Consider the following 22,263-nt stretch of genomic DNA (forward strand, 5'->3'; position numbering starts at 1 on the left):
GATAAGCTCTCTGTGGCGTTCCCCCTCCAGCGGTGAGAATGCTGTTCAAAACTTTGTAGAAATTCCACAGGGTTGACATGCCAGGGAAAGTAAACTACCCTTGTTACAAAGTCAGTTTTGTTTTCACCTTCCCAGAGATGTACCAAGTTTTTAATCTTCTGTTGCCTCTGTAAGCTTTTTTTGGTCCTGTTTTAATTGCTTTCCTTATTAAGCTCCTTACTCTGAAGAAACCCATGCAAATTGGCTTTTTAAAGTTAAGAGTACTTAGAATAAAGAGCAGAATCCACTCACTGTGTGTTCTCCCCAAGCCTGCAAGGCATTTGAGACAGTTTTAATGTATATTTTTGTATCTCTCATTCACGTATGAGTAACTTAGCAAGATAAAACCGCTGGCAAGTAATAATAGAAAGAAACTGGATTAATATTGTGTAAGGATATTCATATGACAGTCATGTGGTCTATTATGCTTTCTTGTACAGTTAGTTACTTCTTTCAGAAATATTCACTGTGTAGCACCAAGTCTCTTGTTCAGTGCTGCTGTCTGAGCTACGAAAATGCCTGGGACTGTTTTTAGTAGATGGAATCTCAGATCATTCATATACAGAGTAAGTTTTTTCACTTTTGTATGTGTCTTGTGATAGGCTGCTGAACATTACAGTACATTTGCTCTTCATTGCATAGTAACAGGATCAGAAATAAAGCTGCACCAGTTCTATGCTAAATATTTGTGAAGCAAAGCCCAAGCATTGGTAAGAAATTGTGGCATTGATATACCCAGGGAAAAACACTATGGGATTGTTTTCACTGATATATTGTAATATTGAAGTTGCTAAATATAAGCAATTCTAGTAATTTCTTTTTCACTGTCATCCTTAATTCTGAGTTACATGTTCTAGGGCATAGGTGTTCACACCATGTATCTGTGAGCAAAAGCTGCTCTGTTTTTTTTGGCAGAAGCAATGAAGAATTAAGCAGCTTGGATCTACAAATTATATTTGCAGGAGAGACCATAAAGCACATTTATTTGTATCACCAAGCAATTTATACAGATTGAACCCGTATATTTTGATAAACAGAAGATTATTTTCACACAAATTGTCCCAGTTTGGTAAGGACCATGAAGGGAAACAAATCAGTTCCTGTAGATTGTGACAGTGTTTTAAACTCCCATGGATTCTAAACATCTGCCATTTCTTCGGGTAGCTGAAGGAAATGTTTTCAAGCAACTTAGAGCACTGGCAGAAATGAGATGGCAAATGATGTACCCCTAATGATAACATCATTGAGCATGCAAAAGAACATTTGGACTCATCTTAAGTCCCAGCTTTTTCAAGTGGAAGTTTGAGATTCTTGAGGAGCTAGGGACTATTTTTGAGGGTCTGATAGCAGAACCAAGCCCTTTTTGCTTTTAATTCTCCTTTCTGCAAATAGATAGTAATATATCCATGGCCATCTGCACCTAATTAGAACACGAAGGGGATCATGAAGGGGCACCTCTTTCACCGTCTGACCTTAACACCTGCTCAGATCAACTATGGATCCACAGGGAGCTGTAAAACTCCACTGTATTTTTTTTTTACCGAGTGAGGTGCTTTCCTTTTCAAATTATAAAGGGTTCATGTAAAGTGAACATAACTTGTTCACTGCACTGGCTCATTCAGTGTGCATTTTGCCACATGTGTTTCTGACTGTTTCAGGAAGCAAGGAAGAGTGGTATTCAGATGAAAATCCAAGTTGTTTCACATGGAGCCAGGCCGAAGCAGGATTTGCATTCTGTGCTCGTGTCTGGCTCCTTGGCACTGATTAGGAAAGAGAAGGGAGCCAGAAACTGCCTGCAGAGCAGGACAGAAGGGAGTTGGAGGAGACTGTTTGGCTAGTCCAGGCATGAGAGTTGTGGATACTGTGCTTCATCACCTCCTATGACTTATTTCTATTCCAAGTATGAAGAAAGCTTGAAAGGTTGGTGATTTTCCCATGAAGTAGATTCAATCAAAGATTCTCTTTCAAGGGATGGACCAGGGCTGCTTAAAAGTAGTTCCCTGCTGCAGTACCTTTTCTTTCAATAAGCAGAGGTACCAGGAGGGAATGGTAAACGAATCAAGCCTGAATTTCCGTGGATAACATCTATGCTTTCCAGGAATTGAGGGCAGATGGTTGCTCAGCAACTCCCAGGGTTGGTACCTTCTTTTATGCTGAGCTGCAGAATGTATTGGTTTTGGCTAAATGTGACCTTGGAAGAAACATTCTTTGCCTAGAGAACAGGCTGACATGACCTCTGGAAATGAGAGTATTGCTGAGAGCTCAGTTTTAGAGTTAGAAAGCTTTTTTGTGTTTTCCTTCTCTCACAGCTTCAGGCTCCCAGGAATTCTTTCTTTAGGAGTCAGATGTCTCCAGTTTCCTCTGTGTCCTCATGCAATAAATGAATGCTGTTTTCACAGTGAGTTTCAGTTGTGATGACCCGGTGTGTATGTCACAGGAAACAACCTGAAACAACATGTCTGCATTTGAAAACAGGATTTTAACTGTATTTTAATCCAGGTGTTAAATATTTCAGATAAAATACTTGTAAACAAAAAGAGGTTTACTCTGTAGTGCGATTTCCCTTAGATGTTTTTTCAAAGCAACTGTTTGTATGGAAGAGATTGCATAAAATTAGCAGCACTTTCCTGTGTGTTCATATTTTCATCCCTGACTGCTGCTTTAGTTCTGGCGTTTATACCTGAATTCGTACCGAATTAGTGTAGGCTGCCAGTGTAATAGGGAATTATTTTTAGGTATTCCAGCAGAAAAAAACCAAACAAACATAAAATAAAAAAAACCAATGACAGCAAATATATTTTCATTTTTATTTCTTATTTATCTTCTTAGTTTCTGTAAGGCTCTGCAATGAATCAGTATGTCTCTATCCAGGCAAGTTCTACTTAACTTTCATGGTAATTTGGAGTATGTTTTTTCCACTGATAGAAACTGGCAGCTCTGTGCCTTTGGCTCTTGCTGAGAGTTAAATGTAAGTTTATGTGAGATATTAGACCTGGACAGGGCACTGTTGTATACTTCTTAGCCCTGGATAGCAAATAATTGACAGGACTTTTGTGGAAATGCAGGTTAGCTAAACAGTAGCTCACATATTTTACAATTTTGAACTCTTGACAACTGGAAACAGAAAATCTTCTACTTCATGTTCTCAGCAAAGGTTCCCCTCCTCACTTCTTGCCTGCTGTGGCAGCATCATCTTCCCTCTCTAAATTGGGAAGAAAAATGCACCTAAGGGCAGCAGTGTATCTGGGGAGGCCCAGGCTGCTGCCCCTGGTGTCCCCTTGGTGCCACCATGAGTGCGGCTCTGCTGTGAGCAGTGCTGTGGTTTGTTCCCGCCTGGAAGGACAGTCACCTTGTCTCGGCAGCACGTGGCACAGTCCAAAAGGGCGAGAGGAGGAAGGCAGGTGAGAAGAGCCCTCATGCCTGGGCTGTACCTGAGCCTAGAGACACAGGGTCACCTGAGAGATTGTGCTCTCTGCAAGAGTGACACCGCAGAGAGGGCTCTGACACTGCCTTGCCTTTTTCTACCCAGCAACTGCAACCGGTTCACAGGGAGAGCAGGGAAAAAAGAAGTAAAATAATCAAACAAAAAGTGGAAACCCCTCTTCCCAGGCAGAGTTTTGCCTGGACCACCAAGAAAGCAGACAGGACTTTGCTCTAGGCACTGTGTTGGAGGAGTCCAGGTGCTGTGGTGAGGAGTGCAGCTTTTAGGCTTACTTAGGGATTTGGGAGTTTCTGGAAACTCCTCTGTGTGTGTATATAGGTGGTTCCTGCCAGTCTGAGATACACAGAAATCATTGTTCAAAGGAACTGAGTTTGATCTTGCCTTTACATATCTAGCCTGCTCTAACAAAGGCAGTATGTTTGTATTTTGGATGTGGCATCTGTAATGTAAACACACGATACTGTTTTACCTTTTTTCTCTTGAATTCAGAGGCTGAGCAGTTGACTGGCCATAGAACCTGAAATGCAAGCTTAAATCAGAGTTACCAGTTTCTGGGGTTTGTTTTTGTGGGTTTTTTTTGTTTTGGTTTGGTTTTTGGGTGGGTTTTTTTGGGTTTGTTTTTGGTTTTTGTTTTTTTGTATTTTTGTTTGGTTTTGGTTTTGTATTTTCTTTTTTTGGTATACTTTACAAATATGATGTGCTTTATGCTGTTTACATAGTCCCAGGTGCCTCATTGCATTTGTTTGCCTGCTACAGGGTGAATGGCTGTTTATTTTGGGAAAAAATAATAATTAAAAAAATCAGCTCTCTTATTTACTTAAATCACAATTCAGGGACTTATCACTTTATATAATCAAAGTAAGTGTAGGCGATATTTCTTAAATGCTACAACAAATACTGAGAAATTGACAAATTTAAGAAGTAACACTAATATTTTCTTATTTCTAAATGTGGACAGCAAATATTAGTTCACAAGTAATAGCCCTTTCTGTTTTCTCAAATTAGCCTTTTAAAATAGTTACTTTTGTAATATTACTCATTCTCAAGTTGTATTTTAAATCTTGCAGTTAAAATGGGTAAAATGGAGGTCACTTTTCTCTGCATGGAATTCTAAAAAGCTTTTGCACAAACTACACAAGACAAAAACAGCTTTGAGCAAGAGCCAATCAAGCAAATTAAGCAGGAAACACAGAAGTAAAAATACTGGGTTTGTTGTGGCACTGCCTGACAAGTTCTGCCAGCCTTCTTAAACTGCTTGGTGCATAAGCAGTAGTGGAAATCTTGACTCAAATTAATTCATGCAGATTGCAATTGTTCTTTGCACTTGAACCTTGACCCAAAAGGTGTGCCTTTTTGTGTGATAATAAGATCAGCCTCATAGTTCCAGGTCTTGAAAACAAATTTCTGCAGTATAAACAGATAACAGAAATTATCATATTGAAACCAGCACTTTTAAAAGCAGACAAAGTACCAAGTCCACATAATTTGTGATCATACAAAAAGCTGTGGAATGAAAAAGATCAGTACACGTTTTGGGGCCCTGTTACAAACAAGGTACTTCGCTGAGTTTTGCTGGTTTCGAGCAAACAAACCTTTTATAAATATTTGGAGAAGATTGAGTCTGCTTCCTGAAAAACTGAAGCCAAAGTCTGAGCTGATTTGATTTGAAATTAGGTCATCAACTCTTAAGCAATTTTAATCATAGCAGGTAGGAATTTGTTTCTTTGTATTTCAGTTTTCTGCAGTTTCCTTTTTTCCTTATAATGTAAGAAATAATGATCGTGCTTCTTCATCTTTCGAAATAAATATCTACAGGTTTTTATGCTATAGAAACACTTCTGTATCTGGCTGCTGCCACTTTTCTTATGACTGTGACCAAAGAGTTTTTTCTGATTGTGTGGCTCAAAACTAGGTACAAATGTAGGTAAAGAGAGAATTTTGTTGCTTCTTCAATAAAAATGAGGTGTGGCCTTTTTCTTTGTGTTCAGTAAGAAGTATATCAGTTAGGAGAATAAAGGATATAGTTCTGTACCATGAATATGACTGAGCTTCCACTGAACTTTCAGGTGTGACTGATTGATCCATGGGGGAAATGGGAGGCTTGAGTTGCTTAGTAAATGAATGTGGAGCAAGCAGAGGGATTTGTTTGAAGAAAAAGTGGATACCTTTACTAACTACTTCACTTTTGGCTTAAAGAGGGCCCTGACAGAGGAGAAATAGTTGTTTCACACAAGGGCTGGGTGTTTCCCAGGTTCAGTCTCAAGCAATGTATAAACAATTTGCTGATACCTGGTGAGTTGCTAGCACTGTTGTTTGTGATATTACTATGAGTTTTGCAGTACTTTACTTCCCCCCTCCTTGCTTTTTAATTTTTTTTAACTCAATGCTCCATTTCCTGCAGTTGCATTGTATGTGTTAAAACCAAATACAATCTAACTCTGCTAAGATTGGGAAAGGGGGAAGGAATTAAAACATTTTAGCTGACTGCATCCTGAAGACAAATTAGGAATAACTCAAAATACTGTCAAATATGACATGACTTGTAGTTTAGCCTTGTATCATTGTATACCTCATTGTATTCTGCTGATGATTCTGTCTAGGTTTAAAATTACGTCTGAAGAGGAGAGTAGGAAAATTATTAACATTCAAAGGCAGACTGGATTTCTAGGGTGATAAATTAATTCCAATACATCCCTCTTTGTACTGACATGAAGTGCACATATAATTCCTATTGTCTATCTGATGGATTGTTGCCTTAAGAGTAAGGCTAACTTTTCTGTTGCATTAAGAGGAGGGAGATTTGGCAAAAAATAACCCCCCTTTTGGTCCAGCTGGATCTCAGGTATCAGGGGCTTGGGACAGCTGAGTGGAAGTTAATTCAGCTCTAAGCATCAGAAATGCAGAGGCAGTGTGACACTGCAGGTCCAGGTGTGCTCAGTAAGAAGCATCACAGTTACAGATGCACAAACAGTGCAATTCCCTGTAAGTCTGGTTGTGCCCAATGAGCTTTTGCAGCCAGATCTGAAGTCTGGTGCATTCAGTAACTCTTATGGCCAGGTACAAGATAGTGTCATTTATTGAGCAACAGAAATGCAGATTGCTACTGGATTGCTGTTTATAAATACACCATCTGAGAATACACAAAATGTGTGAATACACAAAATATTAATAATACAGCTGGTGACAAGGACGTTAAATTGCCAGATGGCTCTATTGGGCTAAAGTATGATGACAAATGCAAGATTTCTTTTTAAATTTCCCAAAGAAGCACTCAGTATAGCTAAGTGTTTGAGTCCTACTTCTTAGGCATTCACAAAGGAGGAGTCTTCTTTAGCCTCCTACTCCATTTAAGCTATATCTATATTGTTTTCTTTGAGGGAGAGGAAAAAGGGAAAAGTTAAAATTGATGTCATTACATGTTTAAATGTCGTTTGAGAGACTACAGTCATACATCTAAAGCATGTACAGGTTTTAGTCTGTCAGCATGTACAGAGGCACGAAAAATAGTATGTATTTTGATTTAGTGAAGCAAAGGTCAGCTTTTGCTCACCATTTGTGTCATTCCTGTGGCTTAGTGCCTGTTACATGCACTGTCTTAAACATGGCATGACCACAACACCTCCACCCTTTGTTTCATGCCTCTCTTAGAGTGACACATCAAACTTCTTCAGTGTTTCTGCTCCTAAGGTGTGCAGCACTTTGTTCCTGGTTCCTGGTGAACTGTAGCCAACACTTGTGCTCCTTCTCACTGAACTTTGTTTTTCATTCTTTTCCCCTACACAGATTAAATAAGTATTACCCCCTAACCTCACAGTCCCCTTTTCTTTTTCCTTCAACCCAAGCATCTCACCTTTCAAGGCATTGTTAAGACTATTTAAGATGCTTTCTTTGGTCATGGAAGCAGAGGGATTAGACACAGGCCAGATATCCTATAAAGCCAAGGATGAATGCACCACCTGGGAAACAAAATTTATATGAGAACACATTGTTCTTTTGTATTTGTCACGTAATCTGATCATGCAGGTAATATAAAGGGGAAAACCCATGTTTGATCAGCTTTGAGCCTTTAAATCAAAGGGATTTGATTTGTGTTTTCTCACATGAAAATGCAACCGTTGGCAGACACTAGCAGAAAGCTGTGAAGGCAGCAGGCATGTTTTCTGTTTGCCATCTGAATTTCATATTGCCAAGCCAGAATGATTCCTCCTAGTGAAAATCCTAAGCTCTGCAAAATCCTGCCTTAAACCAGAGTGGTACAATTATCAGATGAGAAGGGCAGTATTGCCTTTCCTATTTCAGCCTTAAGTAAAATGCTCACCCTTAGTCAGCAGCTCACACAATTAGCTTAGACTCTGAAGGGGCAATTGATTGAGACAGAATGGAGAAAATAATTTGGAAGCCAGTAGCAGCAGACAATCACAGAGGTTAATTCCAAGTATCTGCCTCACTTCCCTGGCAGATGTTGCCAGCCTTGAGGTGCCAATACTGGATCCCTTCCTGAAATGTCTCCTGAACCATGAGAGAGTTGTGCAGTGATTGAGGTGGGGCAGAACCTCTGAGCTTTCAGTCTCATGTATTAATATAAATAGGAATTGCTTAGCTTTAAAAGATTATCAGTTTTTTCTGCTTTGTGACTGGTGCCTCTTCTGCAAGAGCTGCTCGAGACTCTGTCGTCTGTGCAGGTTTCTTTTGCCACTGCTCTGCTCCAGCCCACAGCTAAACTAGGCACTTAAAGTGGTTAAAATATATCTTTTGTCCCTTTTATCTGAAGAACTGTATTAAGCTTTTTTCCCCCTGCCGAATCCTTCTTTTTAATGTGGATAAATATGTTGTAAACTGAATGTGCTCAAAGCACAACTTCATGTGCTTCTTCTCTATCTCCAAAGCAGTATTCAAGACTCTGCTGAAGGCAAAGGACTGTGGGGCACTGAGCAAGAATTTCTCTCCACTGCTGTTAGAAACAAACAGATTTTAATCTTAGGATTGCTCAGAAGTTGTGGGGGGAAACAAAGATGATTGAGGGGAATTGAAGAGAAGATACTTATTCAATATCTTATTCTGTCGTCTAAGCTGAGCTTTGCTGGTTAACCTGAAATGAAGAAAAAAACCAAACCCTAAGTTGTTTTTACAGTAGTTTTCATCACAGTATACTTTTGCATATTAGTTCCCTGCAGAACTGAGTTACCTACTCAGTAGGCTTTGGGATATTTTTGATAGCAAAGATACTGTCAGAGATGAATGGGTCAACTATATGCTTTATTGATGGCCAGAAACTGGAATTCCTGTTCCCTTAGAAAATCAATATTTTGAAATTGTCATTATTTGGAATTAGAACACAGAGATGAATTTCTGAATACCTTTGATTTAGGATGAGAGGCCTGTTTTGTTTTAGAAGGATGAATATTAATTTTTAACTTTATAGATGTATTTAGTATGTAGACTAAGTAAGTCAAATTGTATGATTTTCAATTGCTCGTTTCAAAACCAGTTAAAATTAGTAATTCCTGAAATTATTTCATCTTTAGCACAATTCTCTTTTTCAGTAAAGTGTTTAAACTGGTCAGATGTGGCTCTAATTGGTTTGATAAATATAGAACAAAGAGGGGCACTTTAACCTTTGTAGTAATTCCCTTTAGAAGGGCCATTTCTCAAAATGTTTTCAAAATAGCCCTTAAAAAGTTTAATATTATCGCTGGTTTCTTATATTAAGACAATGATACAGAACAGTGCTGCAGCAGTATTTGGAGTTACGCTTCTCTGGCAGAAGACCTTATTTTTCCAAGAACTCAGGATCCAGAGTGGTGGGGAAGTTATGACAGGGAGACAAGCTAGGATGCCATTGTCCTGCATGGTGGTTTTCTGGAGCACACTCTATGTGACAGGGGTGTGAGTGGTGTACCTCTGCCTTCGGAAATAGAAGGCAGAAGTATAGAAGAACAGAAGAAGAATCTGAATTTGTCCTGTCATTGATTTTTGGTAAAGCTAGCTGATGGTAAAGAGGCACATTATAGAAATTATAAATATGATACTAATTCTTTCGTCAGGTGGAGTCATTTATCCCTCAGGTCATTTATCCCTCAGTCATTTATCCCTCAGGTTTTCGTGATGTGACAGAGATATGCTGAGGTTTTGACCCTGTGTGCTAAACTCTGCGTAGGAGTAAGGTTATTACTTTTTCCAATAAGTCCAAGAGACTCTGATTGCATTTAAAACAATTATTTAAGGCTTGCATGTGCAGTGATGTCATTGCACAGGCAGAGAGGGTGGAAATTTCTAAGAAATAAATAAATAATAACATTGTTATATTTTATCAATTTTATGAATGCATAAGTGCATGGCCCTGTTCAGTGGTGCCTTCAGAAGTGGAATGCACTACTGTGGAGCTGGTGACAGGAGATCCCACTTACTGCATTAGCATAGTCCTGTGAATTTGCTGTGAGAAATCCCAAAGAAATATATTCAGGCTTGGCTCAAGGCACTTCTAGTGGTGGTACCTGTCGTGTGTCTGGCTGTCTAAATTAGATGTTCAAGTTGTTGCCCAGAGAATTTAAGGAGAATATATTTTATTTCTTGCCTTTCTGGCACTAATTGCTCATGTAATTTTGTTTGGTTCATTGGTTTTTAGTAAAGCTTTTTGATGGTAAAGAGGCACATTTCAGAAAGTGAATGTATTGTATTCACTCTTTTGTTTTCCCTCTTGAAACAAAGAATGAATGTTCTTGTGCCCTGAATGAGTGAAAGACCTTTGGTGTAGGAGCCTTATCTAATTAGGTAATCGTGGGCATGTTTTCAGTGTTAGAAAGGACTTCATTTTATCCAAGAAACCCCCGATATTTCATAGAAGGAGGAAATGGGACAGCATTTTCCCTGTGTGGGAGCTGGGATTGTGTACATGGCCACAAGGAGCTAATGCCTGTCTGTGTGGGCTGGTTCCGTGCTGGCTGCTGCACACAGGTCATGTTTGAGCAGCTTGTGAAAGGCAGCCTTGGCTGAGCCTCTGCAACGCCGTGTGCAGAGATCAGCAGTGCCGAATGCATTTTGGAAAGCACGAGGGATGCAATTGGTGGGAAACATTTAAACTGGCAGGGAGAGCAGGTAGCTGAGTGCAGCAAGCAGCCTACATAAGGATCACAGGTTCCATCTGGGATTTTGTGATGAATGCCTTATAAGCACATGGATTAGACGGCAGAACTCTTCAAGCTGTTGTAAATGTAGCTGAAAGAAGCGTGGCTTGTGGGACAACAAACAACTGCTCTCGTAAAGCTTCTGTTTGGTGTTGCAATATTTAAAGTCCAGAAAAATAATGGAGAGAAAACTGGACAACAAAATGAAAAGGGAACTGTCCTACTTAGCTACTTTAAATGACAGAAACATATCCCTGGTGTCTATTCGTAAGCAGCAGGCAGCTTGTGATGTGCCTGAAATACTGATTATTGGTGAAAAGTCCAAGACAGCACCGCCGGTAAAAGCAAGAAGTAACTTGCAGAAAGAAGAGAAACTTTTGCAGAGTTATTCCATGGGAATGACAGAAGTCAATACAGTTGAAAGACAGGTCAGTGAGCACTGGTGTGTGTGGGTGTGCATGTTGGGAGGGAAATGGAGTTTCTGAACTGGTGAATTTAAAACAAAGCATATTGGACATGGGTTGTATATTAAAGGAGGTTAAACCTTCTTTATCTAAATTGTCTCAATCTCCAGGATGGATGCCAGCCCCATAACAAGCAGTACAAATGCAAAGTCCTCTGGGGATCCTCTGAAAATAAGCTTTGAAACTAGATGTTAATGATGACTTATGCTGTAGTAGCTAATGAGCATTGTTTCAGCTCCACCTCTAATAATGTAGAGTGGTGATTCTTAGGAACGAAACATAATAGTATTTCTCCTTTTGAACTCTCAATTGCTCCAGTAGTTTCACAGAAGCTCATACTAGTTTGGAATAACAGAAATTGCAGAAATATTAAAAGCTCCTTATTGTACTACTATTGTAAGTAGTTTATTTCTATCTACTAAGTGGGTGCTAGTGAATTTCCTGATAAATACATCTGTGAAACTTTTTTTTTAAATTCAGTGTTGTATATAACTGTGGTATTTTTGGAGATTAACTGCTGTAGTGAAGAGACTTAGAAGAGACTTAGAAAGATCAATGCTGATAGAAACATAATGAGGTTTATTATTTTAAAATAGTTTTGCTGTTTAAAATATATGTATACTGCAGTAATGTAGTTTGGATTTGTGAATATTTAAGGAAAAGAAACTGTCAGAAAAAAGCTCATTTGGTTGGAGCATGGTACTAATAATGCCAAGGTTGCAGATTTGCTTCCTGAATGAGCCATTTGCTGAAGAATTGGACTTTATGATCCTTGTGGGTCCCTTCCAATTCAGCATGTTCTGTGATTTTGTTTTCATGTTCTTTGAAACGATGTATGCTTAGAATGGCTCAAATAGTGTCAGACTGGAATGAAATAACTACCAGAAGAGACCAAATATACCCGAAGGCTTTTTCTGCCTGGAGTTACTTCTTGTATTATAAATGTTTACTAGAAAACAATCATGACATAAATGACTTTGTTCTACCGAAGGATCTCTTCTCTATATTCAGTTCACTGGGACATATATGTTGCTTGTACTGGTGCTGTGAAGAACATCATGAAGAGGTTTGCCTTGTTTTAATTCTAAATTAGAAACATTTCATTTTCAGCAAGCCTTTCCCCTTTCCCATAAACCAAATCTGGTTTGCACAGCTCCCTTTAATTTAAAAGTGCCTGTTAAGATCTCTGATGTTTGTTGACTACAGTGTAGGTGTCATTTCACTAAGACTGCCTGCAACTGCCTAAATCTTTCCCTATCATCTGTACTATTAGAGAAACCTGAGCCCAGATGGGGAACAGCAGTCCCTTGGCAGAAGCGTTAGTATTATTAGCTTAGTATTTTGGAAACAGAAGCCTCATAAAGGCTGCTTTGTAGTAATATTCTCTTTGAATCTTGATATTCAGGTTTAGAAGGTGTTTTTTTCTTCGTGTAAGACTCAGGAACTGTTTGAAAAATAATAAATTGTGCTGTAAGTAGTTACTGAATATAGTAGCTACTGACATTTGTTAATCTTCGTTTGGGAGATGAAGGGAGAAAGAACAACTAGTTATTATCGGATGCATTTAAACAATATGCTCTAATGAGATGCACTGAAAAATGTTTAGGAGGCTGAGGATTGAATTTCTGGCTACTCAGTGTGCCAGAGTGCTGCTGTTACAGGCACGAAATTGAAGACTCGTGACCTTTGATGTTTTTGTGGCTGCTCTGCCCTCATTTTGTTATTCACTGTCTGCCTAAAATGAACTGGGAAACATCTGAAGCATTTAATTATTAGTGTGTGGCTTTTCAGTTGTGTGCTGCTGCCGCCTGAATCCAAAGCCATGAATCAGGTGTTGTGAGAGACGGAAGTAGGGAAGGTAAAACACAGATTAGATTATTTTTTGGTAGCTGTGCACTCAAAGGTAAGAGGGCAATAATTGATTTCAGCCCACAGAGGTACAGGGAAAAGAGCAGCCCAAAACTTTAGGACATAGTGGATGAGAGGTTCAGTGACCTCCAGCATTTTTGAATGAGCATGCAGGGAGAGGCAGAGGGGGAGATGCTGAGTGGGTTGGGCCCCATCTCTTCCCCAGCTGATTGCCTGGCATCACTTTGAGGAGCCTGGTGCTTGAGTTTTAGGATGTGAAAATTCCCATGCATGGAGGCCAGGCAATGGAGGGCAGGAGAGCAATGCCAGCCAAGGGGGGAGAGCTTTGCTGGATGAACAGAGAGGAGAGGTCCTGTGCTGGATCTTGGTGTGGGTGATGCTCAGGGAGCTGTGGAGTGTGCCTGTCATAACCTCATCCTTGTGCTGCAGAGGCCAGGAGAGCTATACTGCCCTTTTGGAGGTGGCTGCACCTCTTAGGAAGGGGAAACAGGTAGAGGGATGGCTTTCCTGGTGACAGGCCATCCCACGAGGTGACCATGGAGGCAGCATGGAGAGGGTTGGCTGGGCTGTGAAGCCAAGGAAGGCACATTCCTTGCTGAGTTCACAGCCATGGTGTTGCATCCATTCTCAACACATGGCTCATCATGTGTACATGTGTGAGGATCTTACCCAGTGCTGTGGTTTTAGGGTTATTTTTCTGAGTTCAGTGGTTTTTCTCAGATTTATTATGTATCCCTTCACTGCTTGAACTCTCAGCCTTTGCATATTTGAATGGGAATATCCAAAAGAAGGAGCCTGTTTTGGGGGATGGTGGGTCAGCATGATGCTAGGCCTCCAAGGGCAGCCCTCAGTGGAGTGGGTTTTCCCCACCAGCCATACAGACCATGGACAAGGACTGCCTTCCCCAAATGGACCTGCCATGAACTGGATGCTGTGATACCAAGAGCTCTTTGCCAAACCAGGGCTCCAGACTTGGTGCTTCCAATCCAGCAGCATCTCCCTGCCCTGTTCCACTTCCATGCTTTCACAAAAATTAGTCCAGCCCCACGGCGTATTCCTGTTGGATGACCTTCCTGCTGGCTGGAGGCAGTTAGAAAGGGGAGCATGAGCCTCTGCCTCTTTCAGCTGTTCCCAAGGCCTGCTTTGCCCCAGGACAGGCATGAGTGCTACAGCTCCTGTCTGGGACATCAAGGGTTGTTCTTAATGCCTTGTTCCTTGCTTTGAAATCCTCATAGTGGGACCTGGGCTTTAGATGCCACACTCCTGCACATTTGCTACTCATCTTGGGTCTGGTTCAGAGCTTCTCCTGTAGATGCAAGGGTTTTCCAACCAGTTCTGGTGCTTTCTTTAAAGCTCTCTCCATCTACTATTGATTCTGTGTCAATGATTTCTCAAATTTCTTCAGTTTTTTTGGTATCGTTCATATGAGCTTCGTAACTTCTTTGTGTCAGGATTCTTAGCTTTCAGAGTAGAGACTCACCCTGCTGTGTGCTTTCAGTTCCAACTTTTACATGCAGAACAAAGGAGGGAAAGAATTGTCATAATTTCATGTGTAATTATTTGCATATTCTTCACATAGATACTGTAAAATATGCATGATACTGGTAGAGCAAACAGACGTGGTATAAACCTGCCTTTAAAAGTGAACCATTCTCCTTTGGTGTGAAAGACAAAAGAGTAACTAGGGCCAGTTCTTTAACACATTCCTTTCTGGATGTAGAGTCAGATGTATTTCCATTATTTTGTTCGTATTTCTCTCTGGGCAGAAAAAAAGCAGAAGTGGCAAATCCTGTGGCTCCCAAGCACCTTTTTGGGCACTTTTGGTGGTGATTGCTTCTCTGTAGTAATTCAGATAGTATCTCTGAATTACTACACAGCCTCATAGATGCCATTTTATGTGTGGGTGTTAGCTAGTATCAGGAAACTCTTTTCTGAGACCCAGCATGTGCCTGAGGAAAACCATGGACACATTTCTGTGTGCCTCATCTTTGTGTCCTTACATGAATCTGCCGTTTTCCTCTTGTCTGGTGTAGAAACACCCTTCTTGCAAATATACACATAGATGTATTTCTGCCTATACGTTTTTGGGGGGATTTTTTGAAGCTGTTAAAAACAGTACTAAAGGCTTTGTAAATATTTTATTTGTACCTGTGCACATTTATTTTATGGGGAGATTCTTCAGTGTTTTGGCACTTGTGTGTTTTTGGGTTTTTTAAGGGAGAGAAGCTTTCTTCTTTTCTTATATCCACATCCCCTCTCTATTTTTTCCTTGTCATTTAAAAATTTGTGTGCAAGGATTTTTCTCCTACAGAGCATAAGCGTCTGGTTTTGACGAGTAGCAAACCAAGTATTTTTGCCAATTCTTCTGAATGTTGGGATAGCTTTTTGCACAAAACGAAAAGCAGTGGCCAAGTTTTGAAGTTTCTATGGCTTACAATGTATTGAAATAGTGGAATCAGTCCTTGCTTTTATGTTTCTCAAAAAGACTGGATAACGAGAAATATCCTCTAATCTTTTTACACGATTAATTTGAATTTCTTTTATGTCATGGGGTACCTAGGAAAAGTGAGACAGTTAGTGAGTGTGGGGGTGGAGGGAACACAGTGGAGGACATAAGGCCTGTGATGGTTCCTGAGTTTCACCTGCAAGTGGTGGCCAAACAGGCAGTGAGGCAGAAAGTGGATGCTCGTCCCCTCCACTCGTGCTTTGTTTCACCAAAGGATGCAGAAGGCAAAATGCCTTTGTGCTGTGAGCCAAAGTACCTGCACAAGGTGAGCTTCTGTAAATGTCACACTGATTTCACCGGGTGTTTTTGATAAGAGCTGGCAGTGTCCTTGGGGGACTGGAGACAGGGAAGAGGGGATGATGGACAATATTCATATAATGCTTCTTGAGGCAGGATTTGCAATAAATGAGAGTTTGAGTTTAGGCTGCATTTGAAATGTGGTGGTTGGGAGACTGTTTTCAGATGGGTTTTTTTCCCATACATGAGGCCAGATCATTATTTCAAACTGTGGGAAGTCACAATGATAGGACACAGGAATGGGGGTGTGTCTTGGCTGTCTTTGTGTGGTGCTTAAGAAGGGCACCACCTTCTCAGGGAAGTCTGATTAACTGTTAATGCTTCATTTCGAAAGGAGGTGCTTGTGGCACATTCCCATGTATGTGGAGGATTTCACTGATTTATGGGAAGTGCAAGGAGAACAGTGTCCTGGGTGCTGCCAGGCCTGTGGGAGGAGGAGACAAAAGAAAGACCCGGGACTATAATATTCCTCTGACTCTTCTTCCGTGGAGTGCAGCCATGAGGCCAAGCAGAAGAGGGGGAGCAGGAGGGAGAGTTTCTGTCAGGATAGTTGAGGGGCTGCACCATCATCTTGAAGAGTTGAGCTTGCTCATTCCTCCTCCTGTTCTAACAAATACAGTGCAGAAAAGGCTGAAAGCAAATTTCTCAAATTTTTGCTGTTTTGGTTGTGACCCCAGTCCTCATTATTCCCAAGCTGTCTAAGCGTGAAACAAAACCAAGTTAATGAATTTTGAATACTGCATCAAATGAACTGGATGCAATTTAGTGTTACTAAGCAGCCTAAATGCTTCTCATCCGTGCTGTGAGATATTACATAGTGATTTGTGTCATTATAAATATACACCATGAGATCAATATAAACAAAAATACTAAACCCAAAGTAAATCATGGACATGAGACACAGGAAAATCTAACGATTTCGTTATGTTTGTTTAAATCAGTTTGCTGTAAATTGTTGGCTTTTTGTTTTCATGTATTTTTATTATTTTGTCACTAAAATCATAAATCGTATCCACTTTTTATGTATAAGGAAAAATGCAGGCTTGTATAGACATGAACAGACTTGTCACTGCTGTTACCTGCCTGCTAGCAGTGTAACCTGACAACTTGTTTGAGCCTTGTCCAGACCTGGTGGGGGGCTTGTAGCCACTGCTACCTGAATGGTAGCCAACGTGTTCGGGCTTCCTCAGGCTTGTACCCCAGCACAGTAAGCACGACACGACCCCACCAGAAGCTGCCTATGGAAGGGGCAGTGACCAGGGGCAGGACAGACGTGTTGGTGGAGCGCAGACTCCCCTCGTCCCCAGTGCTGCCTGCCCGTTCCTTATCAACGAATTAATAAATTGCCTTATTGATTGACCTACCCGATTGTGGTGAGTAAATTTGTAACAATGCTGTGGTATTGAGAAGGGAGTTTTCTTGTGGGTCAGAGGAACAGGATCTGCAGAACTGAGCCTGATCCAGTGGGCCCTTCTCCAGGCTCTTCCTGCTGTAATGCCCAGCATCAGGTGTTTTATTGAATGTCAGAGAGCCCAAGGCTTTGCAGGCAATAGAATAGATTTATCCTAGTAGTTTCATCTAGATCTTTAGTATTTCAAGTTGCCTTAAATCATAGACATGAATTTTCATTTTCTTTCCATGAAATCTGTCAATCTAGGACTTGTTCCTGCCCTTTTCAATCTTTCTCATCATATGGCTCCAGCAATTGGAGACAGAGTCTCTGCTCTCAATAATTATTCTGGGAGAAGCATTGGCACTTTAAAAAAAAATAAATTTTCAATTGATTGAAGTGCACTCAGCTGTAGAGTTCCAGTGTTGCAGAGCCTGTGATCTGACTGAGAGATAGTTCATTTCTGGCTGGCCTATTTCAATACTGGCCATCCTGAGAATCAATGTTGGATCAAATCAGTGAGTTACTGTACCACAGTTTATAGTCTTAGGTGCCTCACAAGTAGGTAAATAAAATTAAGCCATAGAGAAAATATCTGCTTAGAATTATGTTTCCTTCAAGGTCTTTGTTAGATACAGATTTCAAGCTAAAAGGATTATATATTAAATGCAGAGAGCCCAGGCCTTTGTGTGTGTGCTTATAGCTTTTCAAATGTCATGCAGCTGACCCCGCCTGCACCAACTTGTTTCAGGCTTCTGGAAAAGTTTTGATTCTGTTTTCTTGGGCTTTTTGGTTGTCTTTTGTTTGGTTTGAACTCCTCCTGGGAAGTAGCAGGTTGAACAAACTGGGCCAGTTTATGACCTTTTTAGAGAGGCAGTCAGCACATTCTCTACTGTGACCCACTGTGCCAGTGACAGTGTGCTCTGAAGAGCAGCTCAGGCTGTGTGAATGAAGTGTCCTGTGGCTGCAGAGAACTCAAGTTTTAAATTACTTGGTTGGGGTAGGAATATTGAATCAATTCTGTTTTTGTATCTCTAGTCAGTATTTTCTAAACTGCTGCTCAAGAGACTGTCATCATCATGTGCCTAACTCATTGGTAAATATTCAAAGTGTAAAATAATGTTGTAAAGGGTTTTGTTCATGTAGACTAACTTGAGAGCACTTCTAGTATGTGCTTGAGAGCATATGAAGACTGTTGTTGCTCTTACAGGGCTGAAGATACATGCATTTATTTTTACTTTTCCACTTTCTCCTTAGGCTTTGTCCAACACCGATGCTCCTCCTGGTTGTGAGCTGAAGCCTACAATGAAACATAATTTTGCTTTTGACAACATGGGCTATGAGGAGAGCTCTGAAACCATGCCCTCTCCACCTTCCCAAGAGCATACTGTGGTAGTCAACATTGTGGGAATGACTTGCCAATCATGTGTGCAGTCGATAGAAGGCCGAATTTCCAAGGTGAAGGGCATTCTGAGAATTAAAATCTCCCTTGAACAGAACAATGCCGTTATCAAGTATCTGCAGTCAGAAATAAACCCTGAACAAATTTGCCAGGAAATTCTGGATATGGGCTTTGATGCCAACATAGCAGAAGAGAAGTTGACAACAGCAACTGTAAATTTGCCAAGCTTGAAAGAAGCAGTAGTTAAGCTTCGGGTAGAAGGCATGACGTGCCAGTCCTGTGTCACCAACATTGAAGGAAAGATTAGGAAAATGCAAGGTGTAACAAAAATTAAGGTGTCACTTGATAACCAAGAAGCAATTATTGCTTACCATCCTTACATCATTCAGCCTGATGACCTCAAGAGACACATCAGTGACCTTGGGTATGACTGCACCATTAAAAGTAAATCAGCCCCTTTGAAGCTGGGTGCCCTTGATCTCCAGCGCTTGCAGAATGCAAACCCCAGGGAGACACCTGCAAGTCTTGAGAGTGATGGGCTGGATCCACTGGTCACAGAGATGGGTAGCACAGCAACAGTGACTCTACAGATAGAGGGCATGCACTGCAAGTCCTGTGTCAGAAACATCGAAGGAAATATATCAGATCTTCCTGGCATAAAAAGTATTAAAGTGTCTTTGGAGCATAAATGTGCTGTGGTACAGTATAGCCCAGATTTAATCACCCTGTCAGCTTTGCAGCAAGCTATCAAATCCCTACCACCTGGAAACTTTAAAGTAAACCTCCTTAATGGTTCAGAAGCAAATGAAGCAACATCTCCCTCGGGTGCTTTCACATACAATGTTGTCAGACAACCACCACAAGGCACGACACACACGGTTGTTATTAAGATTGGTGGCATGACCTGCAATTCTTGTGTACAGTCCATAGAAGGGGCCATATCACAGAGACAAGGAGTGCAGCGTGTAGCAGTTTCTCTAGCTGGCAGTACTGGGACCATACACTATGATCCAGCTGTCACTAGTGGAGAAGAGTTAAGAGCTGCCTTAGAAGACATGGGATTTGATGCCTCTGTGCTGACAGGTAACAGCGATTTTTCTTCTGTGGGTCGTGTGCCAAGGTGGGTCATGCAATGTCTGCATTGAGATTCCTTTCTGGAGAGAAACTCTTAAAACATCACATTTCCATTGTCTCTTCTGAGTTCCTGTCCTGATCCGACTTCACTTAGCAAGGGAGAGAGGTTTCAGCTGTAAAGCACCTTGTTTCAGCCCTTAGTAACTGCATCAGTGGGTGTAAGAGCTGAGTTACATTATGAAGCCACAAGGTCTGAGGTACAAAGCCTTTCAAATAGCTCATCCCCTTACCCCCTGAAATAGGTTTCCTCCTATGTCTACAGGCTGCTCTAAGTAGATCTGTCAAACCAAATGTTTGCCTTTATGTTCCAGAATACTAAAACCTACAAACTTAATGAAGTATCTTTCATTTTAAACCACTTTTTACCTAGATAAAACCTCTATTTAGCCTTTGACTTTTATTTCTTGAGTATTTTTACCAGCCTTGCTTCAGTAAACCTTGCTTTAAGCAGGGTAAATGGCAAAATGCAGGTACTCTTGGGTGGAAACAGCTGCTTTTACATGTCAGCTGCAGCAGTGTATGCATTTTGTACATGTGCTCAAGATTTAAAAAGTCGTTTTGATGCACAATCTCCTCTCTTGCAAATTTCAAATGTGGCAATTCTTACCTGCTTCAACTAAATGCATTTGCTTTGAAATACTGATGTAGTTTACCTGAAATTAAGTAGTTTGATCACAAAAAACCACATCCTGTTCATTTCTCTCATGGGTCCAATCCTTCCGAATCTGTGGTACTACTACAAATGAGGAGGGGCATGTATGTGGTGTTTAATTATAATTTGTTTGGCTTATAATTTGTTAGTAGAAGACCTTCCACTCCATCTGGAAAAGAAGGAAACCCCCGTGTTTAACATGTTCAGAAACAACTCTTGCTCCTTTACACAAACCTCTGCCCAAGGGGGGTAGTTTATGAACACAGCTGGAGCTGTTGTGTTTCTGTTCGATATCTGGCAAAGAATAAAAATGCTTGCAAGAGGCCTGTTTGTGTTCAGGTCTCTGGGGTGCTTCCAATGCTCATTTTGCAGTACTTGCAGTATGGATATTGTGCCATAAAGAGAAACCTGTTGAGAGACTTGTTCTCAACAAGTGATATGAGTGCTGCATAGATGGCAACAATGACAGAATGGGTATGACTGGACTACATTCTCTGTGCTGGATAAGGACCCTCTAGATACCAATGTATCTTTATCAAGTGGAGGTAGCTGACAGCTCTAGGCATTGAAATTGGAGGGAATCATTTGCCATCTGAATGTAGAAAACTAGTTCTGTAGAGTTCGATGGTCATTTAAGTGGTACTAGTTAATATGTAATTTTATAAGCATAGTAACAACTTATATTACTTCCATATAGAGACCAAGGTTATTGTTTCACCTTCTAAACAACTATGAGGGCTTGTGTGGTTGTTAAATGTGACTTGTTTGTATTTTTGCATCATCTAATCACACTGTAAGCAGTTCAGTGTATTGTGCATTTATTCAAGATACTGCCACTGGAGAACACAGGTTCCAGCCTGACGCCAGCAAAGCTGCTGTGCAGCCTCGAACTCCAGCGCCTCCTCGCCAGGGTGATGCCTCGGATGCTCCTCCAGATAGTCCTTACCCTGATGGGTCAAACCAGCTCGGTGGAACCACAGAAGAAAAGTGTGTTCTACAAATCACAGGCATGACGTGCGCATCGTGTGTGTCTACCATTGAAAGAAATTTGCAGAAAGAAGATGGTAATAAATATAAGACTTCTTTAATGAGTCTAATAATAAGGGATGATAGGATGGAAAATATATTCTGTGAGATTAATGGAAGAGGCTGTCCTACAACATCTGGAAGTTAAATAGAATTAATGCTCTTTTTTAGTGCTGGTGTAACTATGTCACTGTTTAGCTATCCTATTGCATTGGTGGACAAGCACGATGAACATACTTCTAACAGGTTAAAAAATTCAAGTAAGTCTGAAGACAAGAGCAGAGAAATGGTTCTCATTAAGTTTTCAGGGCCTTGTTGGTTTACAAAGCAATCCATCTCCCCCAGAGCCGTTGAGAGCTCAGGCATTTTGAACATATTTGCACAAGCAGGGGCAAACAAATGTATGGCTCCACTGCCAGGGTAAGCTTAGGCACAGTGATATTTACTGGTCTAGAAGTCTGTAGGCTGGGGCTGCCTTTCTTCTGGCCATGTAGAAGATTAACAGATGAGCCTTAGCAAGATCTGATTTCATTTGTGTCAGCATGCCTTTGGGAGGTTTTGCTTATTGATTATTCTCTCACCAGTCTCCCAGTGGTGATCTCACTGCCTTGATTTAGAAATCAGAAAAAGTGACAGCTCTTCAAAACAGTTTTTTTTTTGGCCTTGTGATCTTTATGTTTTGTTTTTCAATTCTAAATTTAGATTTCTGTGGGCTTTTTATTTATTAAAAAAACAAGGAGTGTGGAGAACAGGCAAATACAAAGGTCATTGTGCTGCGGGGCTCATTCCAAACTACAGGAGTCTAGGGGAGATCTTGCAGCAGTGGATTGCTTCCAAACATCCTTTTTATAGCATTAAATCACAGCAAAACTCACCTCCTTCCATGTGTAAATCTTGCTCTCATTGTTAAAGGGGAAC

The 22,263-nt window shown here is 40.7% G+C and overlaps 1 protein-coding gene across 6 annotated transcripts in view; it reads left to right on the forward strand.

The window, feature by feature from the left end:
- Positions 1-482: 482 nt before the first annotated feature.
- Positions 483-22,263, forward strand: part of ATP7B (ATPase copper transporting beta) — a 42,194-nt gene continuing 20,413 nt past the window's right edge. For 2 of the 6 annotated variants that reach the window (XR_015801427.1, XM_088159640.1), the window contains exons 1-3: positions 10,511-11,033; positions 18,389-19,616; positions 21,147-21,383. Coding sequence is in view for 5 of the 6 variants with exons in the window: in XM_088159640.1 (XP_088015766.1) it covers positions 10,785-11,033; positions 18,389-19,616; positions 21,147-21,383 (1,714 nt within the window). In the remaining variant the exon portion in view is untranslated. Of the gene's footprint in view, positions 606-1,853; positions 1,960-10,510; positions 11,034-11,355; positions 11,466-18,388; positions 19,617-21,146; positions 21,384-22,263 lie in introns of those variants that run through there. The other 4 variants (XM_014868858.2, XM_088159638.1, XM_014868857.2 and 1 more) reach the window with 4 other exon arrangements.

The sequence above is a fragment of the Sturnus vulgaris genome, chromosome 2 (genome assembly GCF_052056855.1).
Source record: "Sturnus vulgaris isolate bStuVul1 chromosome 2, bStuVul1.hap1, whole genome shotgun sequence".
In the NCBI taxonomy this organism is placed as follows: Eukaryota; Metazoa; Chordata; class Aves; order Passeriformes; family Sturnidae; genus Sturnus; species Sturnus vulgaris.